Source organism: Gadus chalcogrammus, chromosome 4, assembly GCF_026213295.1.
Source record: "Gadus chalcogrammus isolate NIFS_2021 chromosome 4, NIFS_Gcha_1.0, whole genome shotgun sequence".
NCBI lineage: Eukaryota > Metazoa > Chordata > Actinopteri > Gadiformes > Gadidae > Gadus > Gadus chalcogrammus.
Window position 1 is genome coordinate 15,176,650 of NC_079415.1, and position 24,552 is coordinate 15,201,201.

Genomic DNA, 24,552 nt, shown 5'->3' on the forward strand with positions numbered 1-24,552 from the left:
AATTTATATTTCTAATTTCAAATTATAGTGAGCATCGTTTAGCTTTAGCATCAAAGTTTTTCTGACTAAGTGGGTTGAAGGCACGTAGGTCGGAGATCACGCGTTTGCAACTCATGACTTCCCGCCTCCAACCGTTAACGAACGCTATCGAGCATAACAGCGTGGGTGTTTGTGATGTTCATTGCCTGTGTAGTTAATTGTCACGTGATGGTATCGGATCGGCACACAGACCAGTATCTGAGGTATTTTTAGTGCCAATACTAGGCAGTATTGGAGGATTTTTTCCTGGAACCACTTTATCCCTCACCACACACAAAGGACCAACGGCTCGCTTGCCTGCAGTTTGCTGCCACTAGTCAGGCGTCAGGGTTCGCTGTGGCCCAACCCTAATTTCCGCTACAGACAGAGCACAGACCGGCCTAACCACTGGAGCCTCGCTCTCCCACTGACTCCTCTCACTAGTAATCATATCCAACTATTTTCCTCTAACCAATCCCAAAACGACGAACCTACCTCTGGTAATTCTGAAAATTCAGTCTCTATACTTTCCCTCTCGTCTCTCTCTCCCTCTCTCTCCCTCTCTCTTTTTCTGCGTGTCATAATCTCTCTCTCTCTCTCTCTCTCTCTCTCTCTCTCTCTCTCTCTGTCTCTGTCTCTGTCTCTTTCTCACTCTCTCTCTGTCTCTCTTTCTGTCTGTCTCCGTCTCTCTGTCTCGCTCTCCATCCATCTCATGATCAGTTATCTGCCTGGAGAAATTCAGAGCTACGGTTGTCAAGATTACAATGATTTGCTGTCACATGACGAAATGGCCAGTAATTGCCAGTAAAGAAATGTCACACAGTAGGTTGATTGACTGCACGCATGTACAAGCCGTTCGTTAGTTTTTGAATGATTTTGTACGCTGAATAACTCCTGGGAAGTTTTATATAAGCCAAATGCCTTATAGTCAATTATTAAGTCGCTTGTCAGCTGTTGAATGAATTATACATTTACTTTTTAATTACAGCTATTTGTTCTCTTGCCATTCTTTTACATTTTTAGACACAGATGGTTTACCCCAGGAAGGCTTTACATTTACTAGATTTAATAAAAATTTGTGTTGCTGCCTTGAAATTAATGAATATATTACATAAACCAGCCATTACACTGCCACCAAATGTTTAAAATATGAACTTCATATGTGCAAAAGACAAACAGCAAGCACTCCTTGAAGCCTCCGCTAAACCAAACACACACTAGGGTTGACTCAATGTACGTACATACATGGATGCATGTAAGAGTATCTATGTATGTATGTACCTCCTTGGTGTGTGTATGGACCTCTCCCCTCTCACGTCTCCCTGTGTGTTGCAGTGGACGGCGGCTGGGGCCCGTGGAGCCTGTGGACGGCGTGCGGCGTGGACTGCGGCCGCCAGCGGAGCCGGGACTGCGCCGAGCCCGAGCCGCGGCACGGGGGCCGGCCCTGCGACGGTCCCGGGCTGGGGGGCGACAACTGCACCGGGGGCCTCTGCATACAGAGTGAGTGGGGCCGGACGTCTCTGAGGCCCTGGGGCCAGAGCGCTGGGCCTCTAGGGGCCGTTGGGGCTAAACGTCTTCAGGACGGAGACGCCATCTTACCCTCCTTTATGGACTCAGTGGTCCTCCAGGAGGGAGCAGGGGGAGCGTCTGGCTTTGTTGCAACCAGTGCTAGGCTATGCTTTATAGACACTTGCATAAACACGCACACCCAAACGCTCATATAAATACACACATACTCACACAGGCACAGACACACTCACACAAACACACACACACACACACATACAAATACACACTCACACACACACCCCAAAACAAACGCATATAAATACCCACACACAAGGACGCATTGATAATAACACACACAAATACACAAATTCTAATAAATGAGCACACACACACACACACATGCAAAAGCTTTCAGAATGAGGTTAAACCAACGTTTTATTGTGTCCTTGTCATTGCAGATGGAAATCTGCTTCATGACATCAAGCCACAAGGTAGGTTATCCAGGTAGAGGGTTCTGCACGGTAAGGGATCTCCAGGGTGAGGGGAAGGGTTCTTCAGGGAGAGCGTTCTCCAGGGTGAGAGACATAGGTGAGAGTTCTCTGGGGTGAGGGTTCTTCGTCGTAGGATAAGGGTTTTCCAGGATGAGGGTTATCCAGGGTTAGGGTTCTCCAGGGTTAGGGTTCTCAATGGTAGGATTAGGGTACATGAGACCATCCTCATATCCACTGAGAGTGTAAAGCGGTACAGCAACTGATACAATTCAGACAAATATATTTAAAAAAAGCTACATAAAATAACCTGTGGTCATATGTTCCTAGCATTGATCAGCCCAGTAGCGGTGGGAACCGTAGCCCCTGGCAGTGCTGATGTTATTGAGCCACGCACAACCGTTATGTGTGTGTGTACCGTATGTATGTACCGTGCATGGACATCTTCCCCACACAGCGTATCAAATGGAGCGCTGAAGGAGACGCGATTGTCAGTAACACTGATATGCAGCCGGTACACGGACCATTTCAATCCCGTTCTAACATCCGTCGGTGGAGCGAGGCCCTCTGCTTGTCTTTACGTGGAGCTGCCCTCTTCATTGTTTCAGCGCTTTCCATAAAGCTTGCAGCGATTATTAATATCGGTTTCAAATCGCCTCCGTTTGAACCATGCTTAATCCTATGATGAGTTTCATCAAGCTACAATGTTTAATTTGAATGCTGTATAAAAACTATGTTTCTCATTATCCGGCAGTTCATCCGAGCCGTTTCTGGCCCTAAAAAATGCTCTGTTGGTTCCATGAAGTCATATAAAGTCAAAGGTTATGCATTTTTTATGTGTGATTGTAATTCCTACTTCTGATCTACATTATGATCATCATTATTCATCATGGTGCATAATGATATGTATGTGAAAATGCTCAACTATGCGGAAAATCCTAATTTAAATGCATTGTGATCTAATACATAATTGCATGCATAATTGTGACGCAAAATTTAAACAGGGTTTCAGGCAAAGTATCGAATGATCCATTCTTTTAATTGCATCACTTTGAAAATAAAGTTGAGATTAGTTTTATGTAAGTATTATTTGCGACCCACAGGTCATCATGATGGTGAACATGGCCAAGTTCAAAGGGTGTCACCTCTTGTGACGGCCGCAAGGCCTTGTCTATGATTGTCCTATCCCCCAATTAGGACTGTAGTCCCTGTCTCCCAATTAGGACTGATGAAGAGGGGCGGGTCGCGTTGTTGGTGGCCTATATGGTGCGCCCGGCTCCAGCAGTCCAGCCCTTCCTTTTTTGGCACCTCCACCTGCTTGCCACGCTTCAACTCTTGTTGTTTGATCCCTTTCATCATGGGTTATGAAATAAATCTTGATTATTGTTAAATAGAATCACGCCTCCGTCCTCCTTCATTGTCTGGTTACCCTAGGCTATAACAATGTGGGGGCTTGTCAAACTATAGCCATACTACTTTTATGAATGAATGGACGCGTAAAGTGAGTAACTTGAGTGGTTGTTTACGTTGGTTACATAGTAACTGAGCCGAGATCATTCTTCTTTTTGTGGAGGGCAAGAGGTGTGTGATATTGGTTGTTAAAAGGTAGCTTTATAGCGTTAAATGTAATAGTCGGGCATGGTAGGTCTTATCAATAGTGTTCTCCGATAGCTGGTCAGTATCCTACCAACTTTCTAACGTTGGGATTTGTTTCGGATGCATTGTTGTTTTGTTTGCTTGTTGGCGGACTGTTTCTGTTCGTGTGACAAGATAACAATTTCAGAGCAACGTTTTCCCCAGTTAGTACGCTCCGGCATTTGTGCCTAGGTTCCAGCGACTGCGTCTGGGCTGTTGGTCACCACGTGGAAGGAAAGCTGAATCAACATATATCGGGATGGCTGGAACTCCAGCGGTATTGCTGGGCAGATTATTTTTGCTAATCCCTGGCTCTCGGACGCAGTCAGAAGGAGGATCTCTGTGTTGTCTTGTTACATGGGTTGGATTAAGTGTTGCGTGTTCCCATTTAGTTTATTTTAGGACTAGCTGATCGATGCGCAACAATCTGTCCTAGCCAATTTTGTGGCCACTCCCACAGTGGATGCTTTCGAGGCATTTACCAAGGAAAAGCTTGCGTTACTTGCAAGACATTATGCAGTGTCATTGTCTACCTCTGCAAAGTTTGAAGAGTCTAATGTAGATACATTTTTTCACTTTATTTGAGCGTTTGGCTGATCTGCATGATTGGCCTGATGCGACTCGCTGTTTAATGCTCCAGTGAGTTTTGAGTGGCCGTGTGGCACAAGCTTACGCAGCACTTGAGGTGCCCAAGAGTCGTTCTTATTTGTGCTTGAAAAAAGATCTGTTAAAAGCGTATGAACTGGTGCCATAAGCTTACCGTGAAAAGTTTTGTGGACTGCGCAAAGGTTTTGGTCAGACTTATGTGGTGTTCGCAGACTGAATTGTCTATTCAGTTGAAACACTGGTGTTCGGTGTCGGAAGTTGACTCGTATGTCAAGTTGTCTCTTTTTGGTTGAGCAATTCAAGAATTGTCTCCCCGAGGAGATAGGGATGTGATGAACGGAATACCATGTTACTACACTGTCTGAAGCAGCAATTTTTGCCGACGAATATGCAAGAAACTATGTTTTCTGCGCCCACTGCTTCTGGTGAATCAGTATTTCGTGCTGAGCGCACTCAAAATAAAATAGCTCCTAATGCAACGTGAAACTTTTGCCTAGGTGTAGGGCATACAAAATTGCAATGTGAGGCAATGAACAAAAATATAAGGCGAATTTACGTCAATTTTCAAAGAATGACGCAGCAGAAGGCTCTGCTTTGGCCATATCTCTCTCTAGTCAGCCAATTAAAGTGATTGAGCCCGACCTCAAAGCAATTTTTTCTCCCTTAATTTCAGATGTCTCTTTGCCACTAGGGGCCCTATCTTGCATCCGGCGCAAGTGACTTAGTCACTGGTGCATGTGTCGTTGCTAGTTTACAACTGGCGCAGAGCGTTCTTTTCCCACCACCGCCACTCGCCGGTAAATTAGGGATTGATCATGCGCCCCAAGGGGCGGTTCGGCGGAAGGAGGAGGCGTGTTCTGGCGCAAACTGTATTTTGCCGTTTCTGAATACCATTGCGCTACTGACCAGGAAATACCTGGTTTAAAGTCAGTGGCGCGTTATTCAGATGCTATTTTAAGGGCGCGCGCATACACTTTGCTTCTCCCATGTACCTAGCCGCACATTCTTGGTAAATTATTTGGGAAAGAACAGCTGATGCAGCGGTAATAAGTTGTACTTTTAAATCAATGCATCTGCAAACACCGTACAGCAAACACATATTTTCTTGACAGAGACATCGTGTAGGCCTACATGCCCATAACTTTTAGGATTAATGAGTATTTGATAGTGAAAAACATTGTTTTACCGCGAGTGAGTGTTAAAAAGAATGAATGAATGCGGGCGCGCGTGTGTGCTCTGTTTAAACACACGCAAACTAAACACGTAACGCACAATACAATCAATGGCAATGTCTATTACCGCGGGGACACATGCATATTAGGATAGCATACAATACTGATAAGAAACAATGTTTATAATGTATTGCGTATATCATTAAATATAACCACAGTTACCGCATATCATATGTTATATCATATACGTTTTCTTTGCCGAAATTTATTTGAGGACTCAGTATTTCTGAAGTTGTGGAAGAAAACCCCTTATTCCATGTGTGAATTAGGCCATATTATTTGGCAATAAACTCATGAAATTCATGTGCATCTGCCTCATCGGAGACTGCAGACGCGCTGTCAAAATATCAACTCGTCCGATTCAAATGCGCTCATGGCTCTTGGGAGCTGGCACTCTCATTGGTTTGTTGGACGTTACGCCCAAACCACACCTACGGGTAACTAGGCTGCTTCAGACCAACCCTTTTGACACTTGCGCCGCGACGCAAGTGTCATTTATCCGCCTGTAAAATAGCGATAGCGCCGTAGAACCGCCCACAAAGCTACTTGCGCTTTGCGCTTCCCACTTGCGTTTCAGACCGTTAAAATAGGGCCCTAGGTGTTGATGGAGAAAAGGGCAGATTAAGATACTCAGATACTGGTTTGGTCGACTTATTTATGTTGCAATCAGTTTTGCCGTTCTCGCCTGCTTCCGACTCTGGCCAGTCTGTTTTAGTGCATTGAATTAACCTAAATGTTTTGTCTGTGCCTCTGCATAGGGTGTATAGACTCCGTCTTTGTCCAAGGTGAAGCGTCTGTTGGCGTACATCCGGTCATATGTGAAAAGAAAAGACGTTTGACAGAATCCTGCGCTAATTTTATTGGCCTTCAGTTAAACGAGACATCGCTTGTCACATTTGTCAATTAACTGGTAAGCCGAACCAGGTGATTAAGCCTGTGCCTCTTCGACCGATAACTCCTACGTCTAAACCTTTTGATCATCTTGTGATTGACTTTGTCGGACCTCTGCCTCGTTTGAAATCGGATTGTGTTTATCTGCTGACAGTGATGTGCCAAAAAAAACGTTACCCTGCAGCGTATGCTCTGCATTCAATCAAGGTAAAGCCGATCGTTAAAGCGCTGTCCCAATTCATTTCCATAATCGGGCTGCATAAAGTGATACAGTGAAACCAAGAGAAAAATGACAATTGTGTAGTGGCCACGCCAGATAAGAAAAGACGGATACAACTGTGTCACTTAGATCTGCTTAAGCCCTACTTTAACCAAGACTGTGAAAAAGTTGTGTTGCCATCTGTGCAAACTGTTTTGAGCGCTGTTCCCAATCTGGTGGTGGTAGCAACGGATGAGGACGGCGCTACCTGCGGTCAGACTTGTCTCGCAAATTCCTTCACTCGCTTCAAAACCCGAACCAGAGATTGATGTGCTGAAGTATTTCCTCCAGCCATACAATCTGCACATTAAGCATATCGGGAGCAAAGAGAACGTGATTGCGGACGTGCTATCACGCTCTCCTGCCATCTGGTGTGTCTAACATGCAATTGTTGTAATTTCTATGCAGTCTCCCGTATTCTCTTGGCCTTAATAATTAAACTCGGCCATCAAGTAGTCGCATGATCTTTCAAAGTAATGTCCGTTTTTTTTTCATAATCACAACTAAAGTCACAAAGGGCTGCCCACGCGGCCGTATTGAAAGAAGATGAGACGACTCTCCTCTCACACCCTACCCCCGGTCTTGCCTGATGGCCTCGGGCATCGAAGTGAGGAGGGAAACCTTGAGAGGGGACACATAATAATAATAATAATACATTTTATTTATAATGCACTTTATATTCAAGAATCTCAAAGTGCTTCAGAGAAAAAAATACCAAAACTAACTAAACTATTAAAAAGGGGGGAACCTCAAAGAAAGTTTAGCTAAATGCTCTTTTAAAGAGATGGGTTTTGAGGTTCCGTTTAAAAAGAGCTGTAGTCTGTGGAGCCCTCAGGTGGTCAGGGAGGGCGTTCCATAGTCTAGGGGCAGCAGCAGAAAAGGCCCGATCACCCATGGTGCACAGCTTCGTATGTCGGGTTTGGAGGGTGTGAGTGGATCCTGAACGGAGTGTACGTGAGTTTGTCGGGGGGGTGAGGAGTTCCTGAAGGTAGAGGGGGGCAAGTCCGTGAAGGCACTGGTGGGTGAGGAGGGAGACCTTGTACTCAATTCTGAGTGAGACAGGGAGCCAGTGCAGTGATTTCAGGATGGGGGTGATGTGGTCATGCTTGCGCACCCTCATCAGGACCCTGGCAGCACTGTTTTGAATGTATTGGAGCCTCTGGATGCTCTTGCCAGGGATCCCAATGAGGAGTGCATTGCAGTAGTCCAACCTGGAGGAGACAAAGGCATGGACGAGCTTCTCTGCATCAGCCAGGGTGAGTGATTGGCGGAGTTTGGCGATGTTCCTGAGGTGGTATAAAGCTGTCTTACAGAGGTGTTTGATGTGGGTGTCAAAATTAAGTTGTGGGTCCATTTTAACACCGAGGTTGGTGACGGATGTGGAAAGGGGGATGTTTTTGCCAGAGAAGGTGATATTGGTGATGGTGGGGGAGCGGAGCTGATGTGGCGTGCCAATAAGGATGGCTTCCGTTTTATGGCTGTTAAGTTGTAGGAAGTTGAGCTTCATCCACGCCTCTATCTCCTCCAGGCAGGTGGTCAGTGTGGATGTTGGCAGAGGGGCAGAAGAAGTGGGGGTTGTCCTGATGTAGAGCTGTGTATCATCAGCATAACAGTGGTAAGACAAGCCATGCCTGCTAATGACACTACCCAGGGGGAGCATGTACAGTGAGAACAGTGTGGGGCCCAACACCGAGCCCTGGGGGACACCGCAGGTGACGTTGTTGGTGTGTGATTTTGCTTTGCCCAGGGCAACGTGCTCAGTTCTGTCAGTGAGGTACGAGGTGAACCAGTTCTTTACATTTCCTGATAGTCCAATGGTGTACATGAATGTGGCGGGACGAAAACAAGGCAAAGAGAGCATAAGGAAACTCAGGTTATCAAGTATTTGGTCTTTAGTTTCAGTCTGAAACTACAGACTGTAGTTTCCGACACTGTATTTGACACTGTATTTGTCAACACTATTTATACCGTAGGCCTGTAGGAAGGACTTTGGTTGGGGAGGCTGAACCCCAGCTGCCCCCAAAAAGACCAGTAGTTCCTAACTTAGAGTCCCATTTGGGGTCCCCACACTTGCTCATGGGGTAGCAGGAGATCGCTGAATAAGCTATAGATATCTGAGAATCCATTTCAGCAAACTAAGCATTCTGTAAATAGAAACTCAGTGCCTAATGATTCATTGCCACAAGCTAATGACTGCTAATTGCTGAGTGTGTGGTAGAGAGATTTGAGTACAGTCACTGGGACGTTGATTCCACAGGCAGATGTTAATTGGGTGAAAACTATTCGTGTTTAACAAAGTTAGATTGACAAAGTTAATGTGGGGTCGCATACATATTCAGAGCAGGAAATTAGGTCTTGTCCCAATAACGGGAACCAATGAACTAGACTATGCATCCTCTCCTCTATGTTGAGAAACTGCATGACATGAACGTTCTGGAATAAAGGATCACCGATAGCAGGGAGGTACTTTATTCCAAAACATGTCATCAATCATTTGTCAACGCCATTTTTGTCACAGCCCTGATTCAGTACATTATTAAGATCCAAAACTGAACTTTATCGCTACCCCTTCAACGACATCCATCGCACATAAATCTCTCTGATGAACGAGGCATCACTCAAACTATTCTATTTCCACTAAATATAAACCATTTCTGCGATCAGCTCTTCCATCCATCCCGTACATTATGAACTACTCGTCCAACATGTCTGCCAGATCTGAGTGTGTGTTAACATCAATCACAGATTATGCATAATGGCCTAAATAAATTGTGTGTTTGCCTATCTTGTCATCGCCTGTCTGTGTTTGTTTATCGACGCGGGGCAACAGCTTAGGCCGTTTCAACAGATGCAGCTGCATCTGTCGAAATGTCCCCAGCCCTCGATTAACCTGTTACTGTAGCTGTTTACACAAACGCTGCATACTGGGTCTGAATTCTCCTCCCATTATGCCTCTGGCTACTTCAGGCTTTCCCAGAAAAGTCCACCTTTTCCATTTTTCTTTTCAATAACGGAGCTCATTATTTTCTTGAACTCATTTCTCAGTTCTTTTTTTTGGTTGGGGGGGACGTGTCTCATGCTGCCGCGTGCCGTTTGGACCAGATACAGGGTAATCGCCGGTGACGAGCTAATTTAATGAATTGCTTCTGTCAGATGGACGGTCCCTGTGGACGGATCCGTGGCACCACACATCAGAACTAAACGTTGTTTGTGAAATGACCTTCAGGTGTTGGGTTGATTTCCCTGTGTGGATCAACATTAGCTCTCTCTCTCACTCTCTCTCTATCTCCAGCACACTAGCACACTTCCACCCTTCCACACAAACACACACACACACCTAAACACACACACACGCACAATCCTTCACAATGCTAATTCAAACTAGCAGGAATAAAACCAAAAATAAAGTTGCATGAAACCCACTGAAGCTAAGACACAGTTCACAGTCTTCTAGCAGGCAAAACCTTTTCATGGAGACAACTGAAAACTATTTTAGTTGTTGGTTTCTATTCAAACAGAATAATAGTACTTTGTAGCATGATTCAAGGAAAGGGTGCTAGCAATCAGAGTCGTTTGTATCTATAAAATGACCAAAATATACATAGTTTTAATTCCAGATTTTTTATCTTAAATCTTTATTCTCTCTCTCTCTCTCTCTCTCTCTCTCTCTGTCCTCTCCATTTCCCTCCCTCGCTCGCTCCCTCTCTCTCTCCCTCCCCCTCCCCCTCCCCCCCCCCCCCCCCGGTAGAGGTGGAGAGCAGCAGTGACGTGGTGCTGTACTCTGGGCTGAGTGCGGGGGTCTTGACGGTGGTGGTCCTGATCGTGGTGGTCACTTTGTACCGCAGGAGCCACAACGAGTACGGCGTGGACGTCATCGACTCTTCCGCCCTCACCGGCGGCTTCCAGTCCTTCACCTATAAGACGTCCCGCCAAGGTGAGCACACACACGCACGCACGCGCACGCACGCACACTCACACACACACACACACACACACACACACACACACACACACACACACACACACACACACAAAAATGCATGGGTATCACTTTATAATAAGGGTACGTTCGTGAACCCCTAAGAAACAAGTTTTTTAATACTTATTACTGCAATAACAAATTTGGTGAGTGCAACTATTGTTCTTCGCAAGTGTTATTCTTTATTTCTATCTTCTTTCTTTATTAGTGCGGTTGCTACTGCAAGCACATCTACTGTTCTTCATAAGTTTTCTTTATTCAATTTGCCTGATTTTTATGCAGTTAACTGCTCGTGCATACTTTCAGCTAAAGAAACTATACAACAATCAAAACATCCAGCTCTTTAACGACATGTTGGCTATGGTCAAAGTCAAATGGCGGAGCCGTCCGCCCCTTCTCTGACACTTCAACTACTTCAGACTTCGTAGCTTTGTCAATCTTTTATCGTTAACCTTCGTTCAAACAAAAACAAAAAAGAATCAACACAATTGTATCTTCAATAATCTGAAAACGTTTTTGATATAATTTACGCTTTTTTCAGAATCACAAATTAAGTTTAATTTCCCTGCCCGCTTCGTAACATGTATTTCCAGTTGGTATCATTGAGTTACGTTGAGGCTTTGAGCGCGAGGACGTTCAGGCGAGGTTGCTAGATTGGGCGGTGAGACAGGGGCGCGTTAGCCCAGGGTGGCTATAAAAAACTAACCATTGTGGATGTCGCGGAGCCTAAACAAAGCATGTTAGTGGAGCTAAAATGATTAATCGATTGGAAATATGATGGTTATATACTGGGCATTTGTCTGTAGGGACCCCCTTTTATATGGCTAGAGACTTGCTAGATTATTGTGCCCACCATTGGTATTTTATAGGCCTATTTTGTGTCTTGGATATTAATGTCATCTTCTTGACTGTCAGTGTCTTCTTTACACCGACCTTTTGAAGTCTGTGTGTGCGAGAGATAGATGAGAGTTTCCTTCTATTTCACTTAACATCAGAGTTAATAATCAGGTTGCGTTTAGGTGTGTATTCGTGTATTTGCCATTGAAGAAGTATATGAATTATCGGATTTCTGGCAATATACGTTTTGGGTGGGTTTTTTGGTTGATAGTTGAGCTGGAATTTGCCAACATATTTTGCATCATAACATTGATTACTCCATTTAGACTCAAATCCCTTCAATTGATTTAAGCAATTAAACTTTTCTTTACGTCTTAAACTATGTGGAAATCCAAAAAAAATAAATTCAACCAATGACATGACATCCACAACAAGACTGATCTTCAGCAACAGCAACAGCGCACACGCACACCACTTTACATTGCCGCAGAGCTAGAGTAATACAGCATCACCATCAGATCTTTCTTTATGTCACTCCGCAACCAGAATGCACATCACACACATGACACAAAAACAAGTGTTCACAGCTATTTTTATTTTCACAGGATGCTTTCGCAACTGCAACGGATTCAATAAATTAGCCTATAGTGACAATATTACAAGTGCAATGCCAGTTCATTAACAAAGATGAAACATAGTAAGCCTTTTTGCCACATATTTTACAACAGCTATTCCAGCCAGAATATTAAGGCCACAGTAGTAGCAGTGAACGAGTTGATTTAATATGCTTATTAAACGTCACCCATACACAGCATTACCATTAAGCCTACTGCCCAAATTCCAGCAATGTATCTGTGTTTCCAACCATTACAAAAAATGCATTATAAACTAAAATACCACAACAACATTATCGCTCCTACACAGTGCAGAGTAAAACACACCCATCACCCATGGCCTGATGTTTAAAGCAGCCTTAGTGAAGCTGTTAAGACTGCTAAATCCGGCGCTGTTCCATGTCCCCTCACTGATGTTGAACAGCAAACACGGCCAGCAGAATAACTTGTTCTGAACTGTGCTAGCCGTTAGCCAGTCATAGCGGCTGTAGTAGCACTCTGTAAAGTGCCTCACAAAACCTTTACCGGCCTGGGTCAGCCCATCCAGCTTCGGTGTGGGTCTTCCTCTTGAAATTAAATCTGTCTTCTCTCCAAACGATCGCATTCAAAAAGGCAAATGAAGGAGATCAGAAACGGGATCGCTAGGTGCTGTGAAGGCGGTGGCCATAGTAGTTCACTATCAACTCTGTCACTACCGCACATGATTCAAAATTCGCTGATGAAATCACCGGGGGCCAGCGCCGGCTTATTGCTGGGCCTTGCGGACGTTCTATTACTACACATCAACATTTGATTGGCTGATTAAACACGTCAGTCAAATTTATTATACAATGGGAGGTGGCAGCTACAGCAAAAGGCTAGCAATACTTTTAGTGCTGGCCCCGCTGGTCCAAAAGTCCTCCCAGGTCCACGACGCTCCATAAACGTAGAACTGTAGTGTTAAAAGCCGCTCGGTAAAACCCTCTGCGAAGCGGTGACGCCGGAGAAGCAATTCTAGCAACAGGCGCTTGTGTCGACCCTTGAGCCAAATAATGATTGGGGCAAAACTAATGTGTTTCAGCCCGGGGTGTCTCAGGGCATCAAAGCTGCATATCTAAGGCCCCGTCCACACGAAGCCGAAACGGGCGAAACCGTTACGGTTTCGATCTATCCGGTTTCGAAGTATCTCCGTAAAGACGAAGCCATGCGAAACCGGATAGATCTGTAGAAACGCTGTAGTAAACATTCCAGGCCCATAAGGGGCGCTGCTTCTGGTACACAAATCCAGAAGAAGAAGAGGCGAGCATGCGCATAAAGGCTGCCCCCCGAACCACTAACAACACAAACAAACAGCTCTTCTACGATGGTGAACTAGATTCTCAATAAATAATGGCTTAGCAACCCAACAAGGGACATGATATGCTGCAGAACGATTACAAGCTTGTAGTCCGCCATCATCTTTTTTGTTGTGATTTCTGAGACTCCGCGGGCTTAAGAGCCATTGGCTAGGAGGTCGAGGGGTGGGGCGATGACGTCATGGTTTGCGGTTTCAGTCGGTTTCAGGCGTCCACACGAAACCAAAACGAAACCGGATGGATTTGAAACCACCTCCGAGGGTGGTTTCAGAAGTTTGCGGTTTCGGTCAGCGGATTCGCCGGCTTCGTGTGGACGGAAGGCCGAACCGTACAAGACCTTTGCGGTTTCGCCATGAAATCGGCTTCGTGTGGACGGGGCCTCACACAACACTTCATTTGACCACAGTCTGCTCGGACTGCTCTGTCTCAGCTCATCTCTTTTCTACGAACAGCTAGCGTTGTTGAATCTGACTGGCATACGACCAAGTCTACAAAGGCACTTAGGTTTTTGATGGACAAGACAGGTCGCTCTCACTCCTGTTATTTGATCACACGGTTGCTGGGTTGCTCTCAGTCTCGATGAGGGCTCTCCTAAAATCACTCCATTGCAAATAGATGGAAGAATAACAGCTTACTTTGGTAAAAAACATGAAAAATGGAAGATCCAGGGATTTCTTTGGGGGGCAAAAAAACAACACTTTTTTTAATCACCTCGTCTGAGAATCGAAGAGATCTGCTCATCCCCTGTCAGCATGGATCCCAACCTTCAGTTAGGTGAGGGGCGTAGGTGGGTCAATAGCGGCTTCTCCTTGTCTGTTGTGAAGGAACATGCTAGCGATGGACAATCTAAAGCTACAGGAAGCTCCATACGTCGGCTAGGTAAAATCCCGGGCCTTAAATGTGGCGCTGCTGCTGCTGCTTTTATGATGTTAGTTCTGTGTGTCTGACAGGGTCGGGCCAGGGCGTCTAACACAGGCCATGTTCTAAGACTAATCCACCGCTAAAGGCACTGCTGACCGAGAGCCTGATTCAAGGTCTGCAAATTCCTGACACTAAAACAACAGCTAAGAAGTGTGATGGTGTACCCTGTGTTATGGCAGCTGGCCATAACAGCAGCTAGCCATAACACAGGCTAGCTGCCTTAATGGCTAACACTTTGGCTAGCCATTCGACTTTTCATCATGTGAAAGTATCTTCATTTACCCTGGCTCTCTTCATCAAATAAAGTATCAGGATACTGAAGCGAATAAAGAAAATGATGTTCACTTTTATCATGACTTTGGTCATGGTAGCTGGTAAAGTTGTAAGGGGAAATAAGAAATTACAATGCATTCGTTTGACATTTTAAAGTGAAGTAGTTTAAAAAACATACCTTTCATACTGAAATTCTAATACAAATCTTACTTAAGATATCGTTAATAATAATAATAGTAATATATTTAATTTGTAGAGCACTTTACATTCAGAAATCTGCTACAGAGTTTAAGAGAGAGGAAAAAATATAAAACCGGTTGTTTGAACATATAATGCATAAACAGTAAAAGGGAAATTAGCAAAAGGCTTTTTTAAAAAGATAAGTCTTAAGTTTTATTTAAAAAAACAGCTGTAGTCTGTGGGGCCTTTAGGTGGTCAGGGTGGGCGTTCCATAGTCTTTGGGCAGCAGCGGAGAAAGCCTGATCGCCATGGTGCAGATCTTGGTCTTGGGTGATCTGAGGGTGTGTGCTGATGCAGAGCGAAGTGTGCGGGAGGTGGTCTGGGGTTTGAGGAGCTCCTGGAGGTAGGGGGGGGCATGTCCGTGGATGCACTGGTGGGTGAGGAGGGAGACCTTGAATTCAATCCTGAATGTGACAGGGAGCCAGTGAAGGGATTTGAGGATGGGGGTGATGTGTTCATCCCCATCAGGATTTGCGCACCCTCAAATCCTGATGGGGGTGATTGCGCACCCTCATCAGGATCCTGGCAGCGCTGTTTTGTATGTGCTGGAGCTTCTGGATGCTCTTGCCAGAGATCCCGATGAGGAGTGCATTGCAGTAATCCAACCTGGAGGAGACAAAGGCGTGGACGAGCCTCTCTGAATCTGCCAGGGTGAGTGTAGGCCGGAGTTTGGCAATGTTTTTGAGGTGGTAGAATGCGGTCTTGCAGAGGTGATTGATGTGGGTGTCATAATTTAGTTGCTGGTCCATTTTAACACCCAGGTTGGTGACAGATATGGAAGGGGGAATATTTTGGCCAGAGAAAGTGATATTGGTGATGTGGGAGGAGCGGAGCTGATGTGGTGTGCCGATGAGGATGGCTTCGGTTTTAGAACTGTTACAGAAAGTTGAGCTTCATCCACGCCTCTATCTCCTCCAGGCAGGTGGTCAGTGTGGATGTTGGCAGGGGGCAAGAAGAAGTGGGGGTGGTTCTGAGGTACAGCTGTGTGTCATCAGCATAGCAATGGTAAGATAACCCATGCCTGCTGATGACGCTGCCCAGGTGGGGCCCAACACCGAGCCCTGGGGGACACCACAGGTGACACTGTGGCTGTCTGATTTTGCTTTGCCCAGGGCTACGTGCTCGGTTCTGCCGGTGAGGTAAGAGGTGAACCAGTTGTGTGCATTTCCTGTGAGTCCAATGGTGTATTGCAGGCGGTGATGTCACATCGGATATGTGCTTTCTATGCTTCCGTCTACGATGGATCAATCTTCTGGAGCAAAACAGATTGCTTTGCGATAAGCTTTATTTGTTATTCTTTCAAAATGAGGATGAAATATCCTCTCAAATCACTTCAGAATACCTTCTGAATCACCAATCATACTTTAGAATAATATTGGTCATAGGTTTCAACGTTTGAATAAGAAATACCCCTATTATAATCAAGAGGAAGTTACAGTTAAGATCAATTCACAAAATGCATGTGTTGACGTATTTCACTCCTTAAATAGAAAGTCTCAGAACAGGGGATTTATTTCCCAAGCCTGAATTGATGGGTCACCACAGCAGTGATCTTCTGCAGAGCGGCAGAAAGTGCATTTTGATGAACCAGCAGGACACATCGAAGACTATTACCCTGATCTGGGCCTGTATCAATGTAAGAGCCAATAAAGCCGTCATTTCATAGATTATTGTAATCGGTCCATAGCCCAAAATAAAATACCACACAGCCTATTGATAATTACCTCTCTCTCTCTCTCTCTCTCTCTCTCTCTCTCTCTCTCTCTCTCTCTCTCTCTCTCTCTCTCTCTGCGTCCTTATCTGTAAACTGCCGAACAGATGCTTGGACTGTATCTAGAAATAATTCTGGATTGATATGAGCCAATGGTGCCTTAAAGTGGAGATGATTCCCTGAGATAGACCCTGAGCGGGCCAGGAGGACTGCCTGTTATGTCATGTATTAAGAACTTTAACCAAAAACTACTATTCAAAATATCCATACATTTACTTATTTGTGAATTAAATGATAACCGTTAAGCCATTATACCATTTAAGAATAGATTGTCACATTTTAGTTGTTAAGAAGTTGATTATGCTGTTTCCCACCAATCTGATTAGTTTATTCCAATAAACTAAAGCGGTTTAACAGCTTGAGCATAATTCATTTTTTCTTAATGCCAAAATCCCAAATAAAAAGGATTATTTTGTATCCTGCTCACGAGATTGTTATGCACTGAGGAATAAAGCTGAAACGTTCCAACGCTTTGGTTTAGGAGAACATCTCTGAGAGCTCTCGTCAAAAAGTTAAACTTAACTGTTATCCGTACCCAATTCTGTTAACATATTTCCTAAGATGTGTAGTAGTTATATACTTCAATCCTATATGCTCCAACCAATACACAGTAAAGGGTCTGATGGTATTTCTTTATTGTATCTTATAGCACTTCTCTTCAATAAAAAACATTAAGAGAAAATTTAGATTAGAAACACAACTATATACAGTAGATAAAATATATAAACAGTTGGGTTGTCTCCTAATTGCTTCAGGAGGAAGAGTTGATGGGCTGACTAGTCCAGCTCTGACTTTAGGTCCAGCCGCACCTTCGGCTTGGGTCCAGCCGGTCCCCAATTCACTCATACACTCAACTCACTTGGTATCACAAGTTCAAGTAGCATCTGGCGTGCTCTATCTGGGTGGAGAGAGGGGGCATAACACAACTGTGTTTGTGGATGTTGGGATGTGTGGAACTCTTCTGGACAGCCGTTGATTATGATGAACCCTACCGAGAGAGGATTAGGCTTCCTGGACCCCTATAGTTTGACACTACGGTGTCTGGATGTGTGGAGCTCCGTAATATCAGTTGCTTATTTTTGGTTCATCTCCGCGTCCGAGTAAGGGGTTAAGGCTTCTCAGTATAAGGAAAAGGGGTGTGGTGTATTTCCCATACAAAGCGCTCATTATAACGCTCATACACAACAACTGTACTAAAAAGGTATCACAAAGTTGCCGTGGGTAGTAACACGCCCCTCTCCTTCCTAGGACTTTCAGCCTAATACACAGTCTTCGAATTCCAGCTGAAACAGTGGGTTCACTGACTTATCAACACCTAAACCTAACCAAACTTTAACCAGTAAAGCTCACCATAACCCTAACCATAACTGGGCTGATTGGCTAGCCTAAAACCCAATCAGCTAGACTAGCTCCAGAAAGGCGGAGCTGGACTACATCATGCCCTGACCATTTGGCTCTGCAATGAGCACCACTTGGTTTGACTGGCCACCGGAAGGTTGCTAGTTGAACCCCCAGCAATACACTCAACCATAATAGCTCCCAATGAGCTGGCTGTTGCCTTGCATGATTGACTCCTCCGTTGGTGTGACACATGACACAATGGCTGGTCAAAGTGCCTGGGTGGGGTTGACCTGTTTCTGTGTGTCCAGTGTGTTCAGGAAACCCCCTGCTGATCAACTCGTCCATGCAGCCTGACCTGAGCGGGTCGCAGACCTACACCAGCCCCATGTGCTTTCAGGACTCCATGGACAAGGAGCTGATGGCCGACCACTCCCTGCTGGACCCACTGCCCGACATCATGGTCAAAGGTACGGCACACAACGCCTTTAAAGACGGTAGCAGTGCTAAAGGCAGCTCGCTGGGTTGGTGGCGCGAGCCGCTAGTGCGCTCACCACGTAGATGACGTGGCTCGCTGAGACTCCGGTTCGATTCCAACTAATGTCATTCTGTTTCTCTTTCAACCTGACATGTCTGTCTGTATTTCAAGTCCTGAACATAAAGGTGCACAAAGACTGTAAAAAAAGAACATGCAGTTAGAAGGCTGCTAAAAAAAGCAATGAATTCCTGTCAGTTTTTATTTTCATCGTTCAGCGTCGTCGTGTGAATATTCGCTCCGGCACCGACACTTTCTGAGACGCCGTCCCCAAAGCATTCTTTGATCAGGGCTTATTTCAACTTTATTTTATTAAGCTATCGTCCATGGTTTTCTATGTGCCTTTATGTACGGCACATTGAAGAGAGACAGAAGAACGGAGCGGAGAAGCTAAGAAATGACGTGTAGCATAGGAGCACAGGTGGGAATTTAACCTGTGTCACTCATGATGCCTACAAGGTCAGTGCACTATGCTTAGCGGACCCCCGTTCCAGCTTTATTTGACATCAGTACCTCATGACTCGGGGGCGAGGTGATGGTGACAGATAAGACCAGGGTGTGTGTCCCGTGTGTCTCTCCAGGGAAAGGGGTGATGGCCGAGTACCACGTGATGTCCCATCCCAGGACCTTCCCGCGGGGCGTGGTGCCGGACTACCAGGATGTGGGCGTAGACGCCACGCTGGGCCGCAGGGGGAAGACCCTCTTCATCCGGCACGGCCTGCCCCGGCCTCCTCCCCCTCCTCTTCCTCCCCCGCTGAAGACCACCAGGGTGCTGGGCCACGCCGGAGGAAGGCTGGTCGTACCCAACACTGGTGAGAGAGAGAGAGAGAGAGAGAGAGAGAGAGAGAGAGAGAGAGAGAGAGAGAGAGAGAGAGAGAGAGGGAGAGGGAGAGGGAGGGAGAGGGAGAATATGGGAGAGGGAGAACGGTTAAAAAGAATGAAACACCAAAGGTTAAGTTGTGTCGATCACTATCGTGTACTCTCGGGAAAGAGAATACATGAGAATACAGAAAAGATGAGTTGATGATGACAGAAAGAATGAAACAAGGGCTTCTCAACCAGCGGTTCTCCTCACAACACACCTTCTTCCAGTCCTTTCAATGTTTTATTTTATGTTCCTGCAAGTATTCTGTTCAATTTAGTACGTGCGGCAAAGTGTCGTTGAGTGTTATTATTCTGAACTGTGATGTCAGAACGAACGAAGGACAAGAGCAGGAGCTTCAAATATGATTTATTTCTCCAAAGTATCCTAGCGGGGACATTTGTGTCTGCTGAAGCCAAGATTGACGAGCGGGCACTTATTGTTTGTGACAGGAAGTAGCTATGTGTATGCGTGAGTGTGTATGTTTGTACAGGTGTGTGCGTTTTTGTTTGCATGAGTGTATGCTAGTGTGTCGGTGCACGTGTGTGTGTGTGTGTGTGTGAGTGTGTGTGCGTGAGTATGGGTACGTGTGTGTGTGTGTTTATGTTTGTGTTTCGTTACTGAGTGTGTGTGTTTGTGTGTATCTCTGTGCGTACACCTGGGTGTGATTGTGCATGTGTGTGTGTGTGTGTGAGTGTGTGTGCATGTGTGTGTGTGTTTGTGTGTGGTGGTGCATTCATGCGTTTGTGTGTGTGTGCGTGTTTACCTCCTATGTCTGGACGATCAGCCATGCTTGTGTCTCTCTGTAGGCATTAGCCTGTTGGTGCCCCGCGGAGGGATAGCTGAAGACACGAGCTGGGAGATGTACATGATCATCAACCAGGAGGACAGCAGGTGAGGCCCACACTGAGGCTCTGAGGCTGCCTGCCGCCAGCCCTTTATTCTCTCACCCATCCCTCCATATAGTACACACACACACACACACACACACACACACACACACACACACACACACACACACACACACACACACACACACATATATATATATATATATATATATATATATACAAACATATCCAGACTCAAATTCACACACACCTGCTCCTTGGTCGGAGTGGAGCTCTCTGTTGACTTTACCTTCTTTTATATTTTATTTTTATTTTCTTCTTTCTATTATTGCAGTGCTCTCCCTCTCTAGTCTTTCTTTTTGTCCTCTTCTTGTTGATACATAATTCAGTTTTTGTCTACTTAATCGAACCCTTTTTCCTAATTTTCTTTATTAAACACATTAATACAAACACACGCACCAAGACATGCATAAACACACACACTGCAGAATGGAGGGCTGTACTTAGAGTCTGCTTTGCGCCTGGAGACAGCGCAGCGATGTCACCCTCTCCTTTTTGTCATGACTGGTTAAAGTGGCAAGTGTTGCAAACACGCTGTTGTTTCCTCTCCTCGGTTCTCTCTGTAATGACAATCCCCATTTGGGGTTCACTTTATTAACCTGTCACAGGTTAGCCGTCAACGCGCTAACCTGTAGCTTCCACTGGAGACTACGCATCGCCTGCGTCTTTGGGAATCAAACGTGTGCATCCACCCCCCTCCTTTTTCCCCCTTATCCCTTTCACCGCAGCTCGAGGATTAGATGAACAAATATTATTAGTCTGAGGAACTCATGGAGATTTAATGGTGAACGTCTCTTCTCTGAAAGACCCACCTGGTGTTGGTGGAGGTCGAGGAGGAGGAGTGGATGAAGGAGAGGGAGTGGATGGTGGTCGTGAAAGAGGAGTAATGGAGGAGTAGGAGTGGGTGATGGAGGAGGAGCAGAGGGGCGTGAGCTCCATCGGGCTCTGACCAGAAGCTGTCAGTCAATCTCCTCCCTGTCCCCAGAAACTCAACCAGAAGCTTCCTCCCCCTGTTTTGAGACCATCTGCATGAGATATGATTCTTTCTCTTCCCCCTCTCTCTCTCTCTCTCTCTCTCTCTCTCTCTCTCTCTCTCTCTCTCTCTCTCTCTCTCTCTCTCTCTCTCTCTCACCACGGTTGAGGCCTAAGAATTGATCGAGGGTGCATCGCTCGCCCTCTCCCCGGCTCGTCGGCGGTCTCAGATGTCCTCCTCTGACCTTCCCTGTCGAGTCGGGGTCGTCTGGCGGTCTCCTCAGGGGACCCCCGGAGCATAATAAGACCACGCTGTCAAACTCCAACACCGCAGATCTAATGTCATTCGACATGCAGGACATCCATTAGAGCCGGAGCGCTTCAGAACACATGGTGTTTTTTTAGGGGGGGAGGGGAGGTTGGATTTGAGTGTTATTTTATAGTCTCTCAGGGTAACTGCGAGGATGTAAGCATCATCCGTACCGGTCACAGCCTTTAGAGAGTAGCTTCATCAAAGGAGTCGTACCGCGACAGAAGGGTGGCTGACGTAGGTGTGGACCTTGTGAGGCGTTTAACAATGTCACCGACCTGTTGGTGTACCTGTTTTTACTTTACTAATTGTGTTGCTAAGGGTCCTCATCACAGCTTCTCCTCTATCAAAGACACAGCGATCGTGTTGAAGTAGTAGAGGTTCATCTTGGCATTATTCAAGTTAAATCGCTCGCTTACAGATAGGTTTGAGGCTTATGATAATAAAACAAGAAAGTCCATCAAGGATGCAAAGCACTACAAGGATCAGGGGATGAAAGAGGAGAGTGGTGTCCAAAGCAGAACCACATTTAACATTTACGCTGCACTAAACCACTGACTCTCTGTCTTGTATTGACATATTTTCCTGAGACGTCTCTCTTTCTCCCTCACACGATTTTAAATAATAATTAGTCACTTGATCAATGAATTAATCACTGCTCAGCGCAGCAGGCTGGCTGATCACCAGCGGCCAAACAGCAGCAGGTGGCCTTGGTGACTACAAGACTTGGGGGCGGGCCGAGGCAGCTGAAGGTACCCCCTGTCCCCGGTGTGTGTGTTATACACACACACACACACTCTCAGCAAACATTCAACACTAGCATTCATAGCGCCATCCTGCGAGGGCCTGGCAGAGCACACACCAGAGTGTGTGTGTGTGTGTGTGTGTGTGTGTGTGTGTGTGTGTGTGTCCAGCCCAGCTGTGTGACTGATGGTGGTCCCATCAATTGCTGCCTGCTCTTCGGGGCTCCCAGCCACGACCGGGCCCCTGGCCAAGAGCTGCCTTGGCCCCAGCTAATCTGTCAACAGAACCGGGGGCCAGCCGGGCTTTCAGGGGCCGCCCACCGACCCAGCAGGCCTGCGTGGCGCGCTGTGCTGCGACCGCCTGTCCTCCGCCGCCACGCTGTCCATCAGTCTGAGGGCTTTAATTTTCCTCTGTCTGCTTGGCAGCCGGCCTCTGATTGGTTCATCCAGAGGGCGGGCGGGTGGGAGAGGCGTCTATGGGTTGGAGTTCGTTGACCATTGATTACTTTATGCTTGCCCCTTGCATCTCCCACGCGTGTGTGTGTGTGTGTTTTAAATAGAGCTCAGAGCCTTAAAGCTTGGCATTGTGTTTGGTGGAGATATTGCTGGCTTTGTTTGTGCGCTTGTGTTGTGTTTGTGTCCACACTGTGAAGCAGGGAGGTCCGTGACTCCATCGCACCGTCTCACCAACAGCTGTTTGCTTTATAATTTAATAAGAATGACACTACCGCCCAATCAGAGACCCCTACTCCTCTAGCACCACTTATAGGGGGTTTTAGATACTTCAAAGGGTGTGTGTATGAACCAATGACCTGGACTCTATGTAATGTAAGTGTGGCTGTGATTTATAGATTTATGTACAAGCATGATTACAAGACAGTTCTGACCTTGGACGTGCTGTGTGTTCTGGCTGAAGAACAAGTCCTCATCAACCATGTAACACAAATGTATTTGCTGCTGTTGTTTCTGAAGCATGCTGAAATATTGACCTGCCAAGGCACTTGGCAGGTCAACGTCTGAACAGCTCAAGAACAGCCCTCAGAATTGCCAATAGCCTATTGTTTATATTATTAATTTTTATGGTGCCATTTCCAAGGGAGCAGAATCATCCCATGTCCTTCATGCACACCAATGTGTCAAGAGGAAAAGCCAAATGTTTCAACATGTAGCCCGGGGGTCCTGTCCTTTACACCCACGGACGGGAGGGTGCTGAGAGCGTTTCATCATGCTCCCCTCCTCCTAGACACTCCACACCACAACCTGCTCAAGTATTGTCCTCAGCGCCCGTGACAGGTTCTGATTCATACAAACAGATAACACACACACATCTCTTCTGTGCTCGAGCTGCGGGTTGGAAACACATATTCCTCCTTCAGCAGGAGAAGTAGTTTCCTTTGTGTGTGTGTGTGTGTGTGTGTGTGTGTGTGTGTGTGTGTGTGTGTGTGTGTGTGTGTGTGTGTGTGTGTGTGTGTGTGTGTGTGTGTGTGTGTGTGTGTGTGTGTCGTTCCTATGTATTTCCGTGTGTCCCATCTGTATTCCTTGTTCATGTCCGTGTCTAGTGCTCTTCCAGCATTTTGCTAGTATATCTCCATCTCTTCTGTGTCGTGTCGAGTCTAATCTGTTTCTGTTCCAGGGATCAAACCCGGCGTCTCACACGTGTCTCCTTGTCTTTGTTGTCCGTCACCCCCCCCCCCCATAGCACGGCGCCAGAGGAGGAGGACGAGGTCCTGCTGAGCCCGGAGGTGACCTACGGCCCCCCGGGGCTGGACCTGTCCTGCCCCGTGGCTCTGTCGGTGGCGCACTGCGCCGACCTCAGCGGCCCCGCCGACGCCACCTGGGCCGTCCGTCTGAAGAGGAGGACCCCGGAGAACAAGTGGGAGGTAACCTCACCGTCAACACAAACTAACGCTAGGCGAAGGAAGGAGGAGAGAGACAACCGGAGCTTCTCCTGGGTTCGCCTCTCTCCTCCTTCACTCGGACGGTGAAGAGGGAAAACGATAGACACCAAAAAAGTCAAGTCAACTATATTGTCAATTTCAAAATATGTGCCAGATATACAGAGGAATCAAAATTGTATTTATCTTAGGAGGATCAAATTTGGTAAAATAAGATACATAGTATTTACAATAAGATAAGTAAATTTTCCATCAAGATAATTAATATTAACAATAAGATAAGTTATTTTTACAATAAGTGAGGTGATTCCCTTTGGTGGTTATGAATCGTCCTCTTGTTTTTGTCAAACCGTGTCTTTTTATTGCCAGCGTGGGGGTG

General features: G+C 46.0%; 1 protein-coding gene across 1 annotated transcript in view; it reads left to right on the forward strand.

Moving 5' to 3' along the window:
- Positions 1-24,552, forward strand: part of LOC130380606 (netrin receptor UNC5D-like) — a 169,252-nt gene that overhangs the window by 123,286 nt on the left and 21,414 nt on the right. The window contains exons 7-13 of the mRNA XM_056587850.1: positions 1,354-1,518; positions 1,986-2,018; positions 10,387-10,572; positions 18,266-18,415; positions 19,062-19,292; positions 20,152-20,236; positions 23,978-24,158. Of these exons, the coding sequence (XP_056443825.1) occupies positions 1,354-1,518; positions 1,986-2,018; positions 10,387-10,572; positions 18,266-18,415; positions 19,062-19,292; positions 20,152-20,236; positions 23,978-24,158 (1,031 nt within the window). The remainder of the gene's footprint in view (positions 1-1,353; positions 1,519-1,985; positions 2,019-10,386; positions 10,573-18,265; positions 18,416-19,061; positions 19,293-20,151; positions 20,237-23,977; positions 24,159-24,552) is intronic.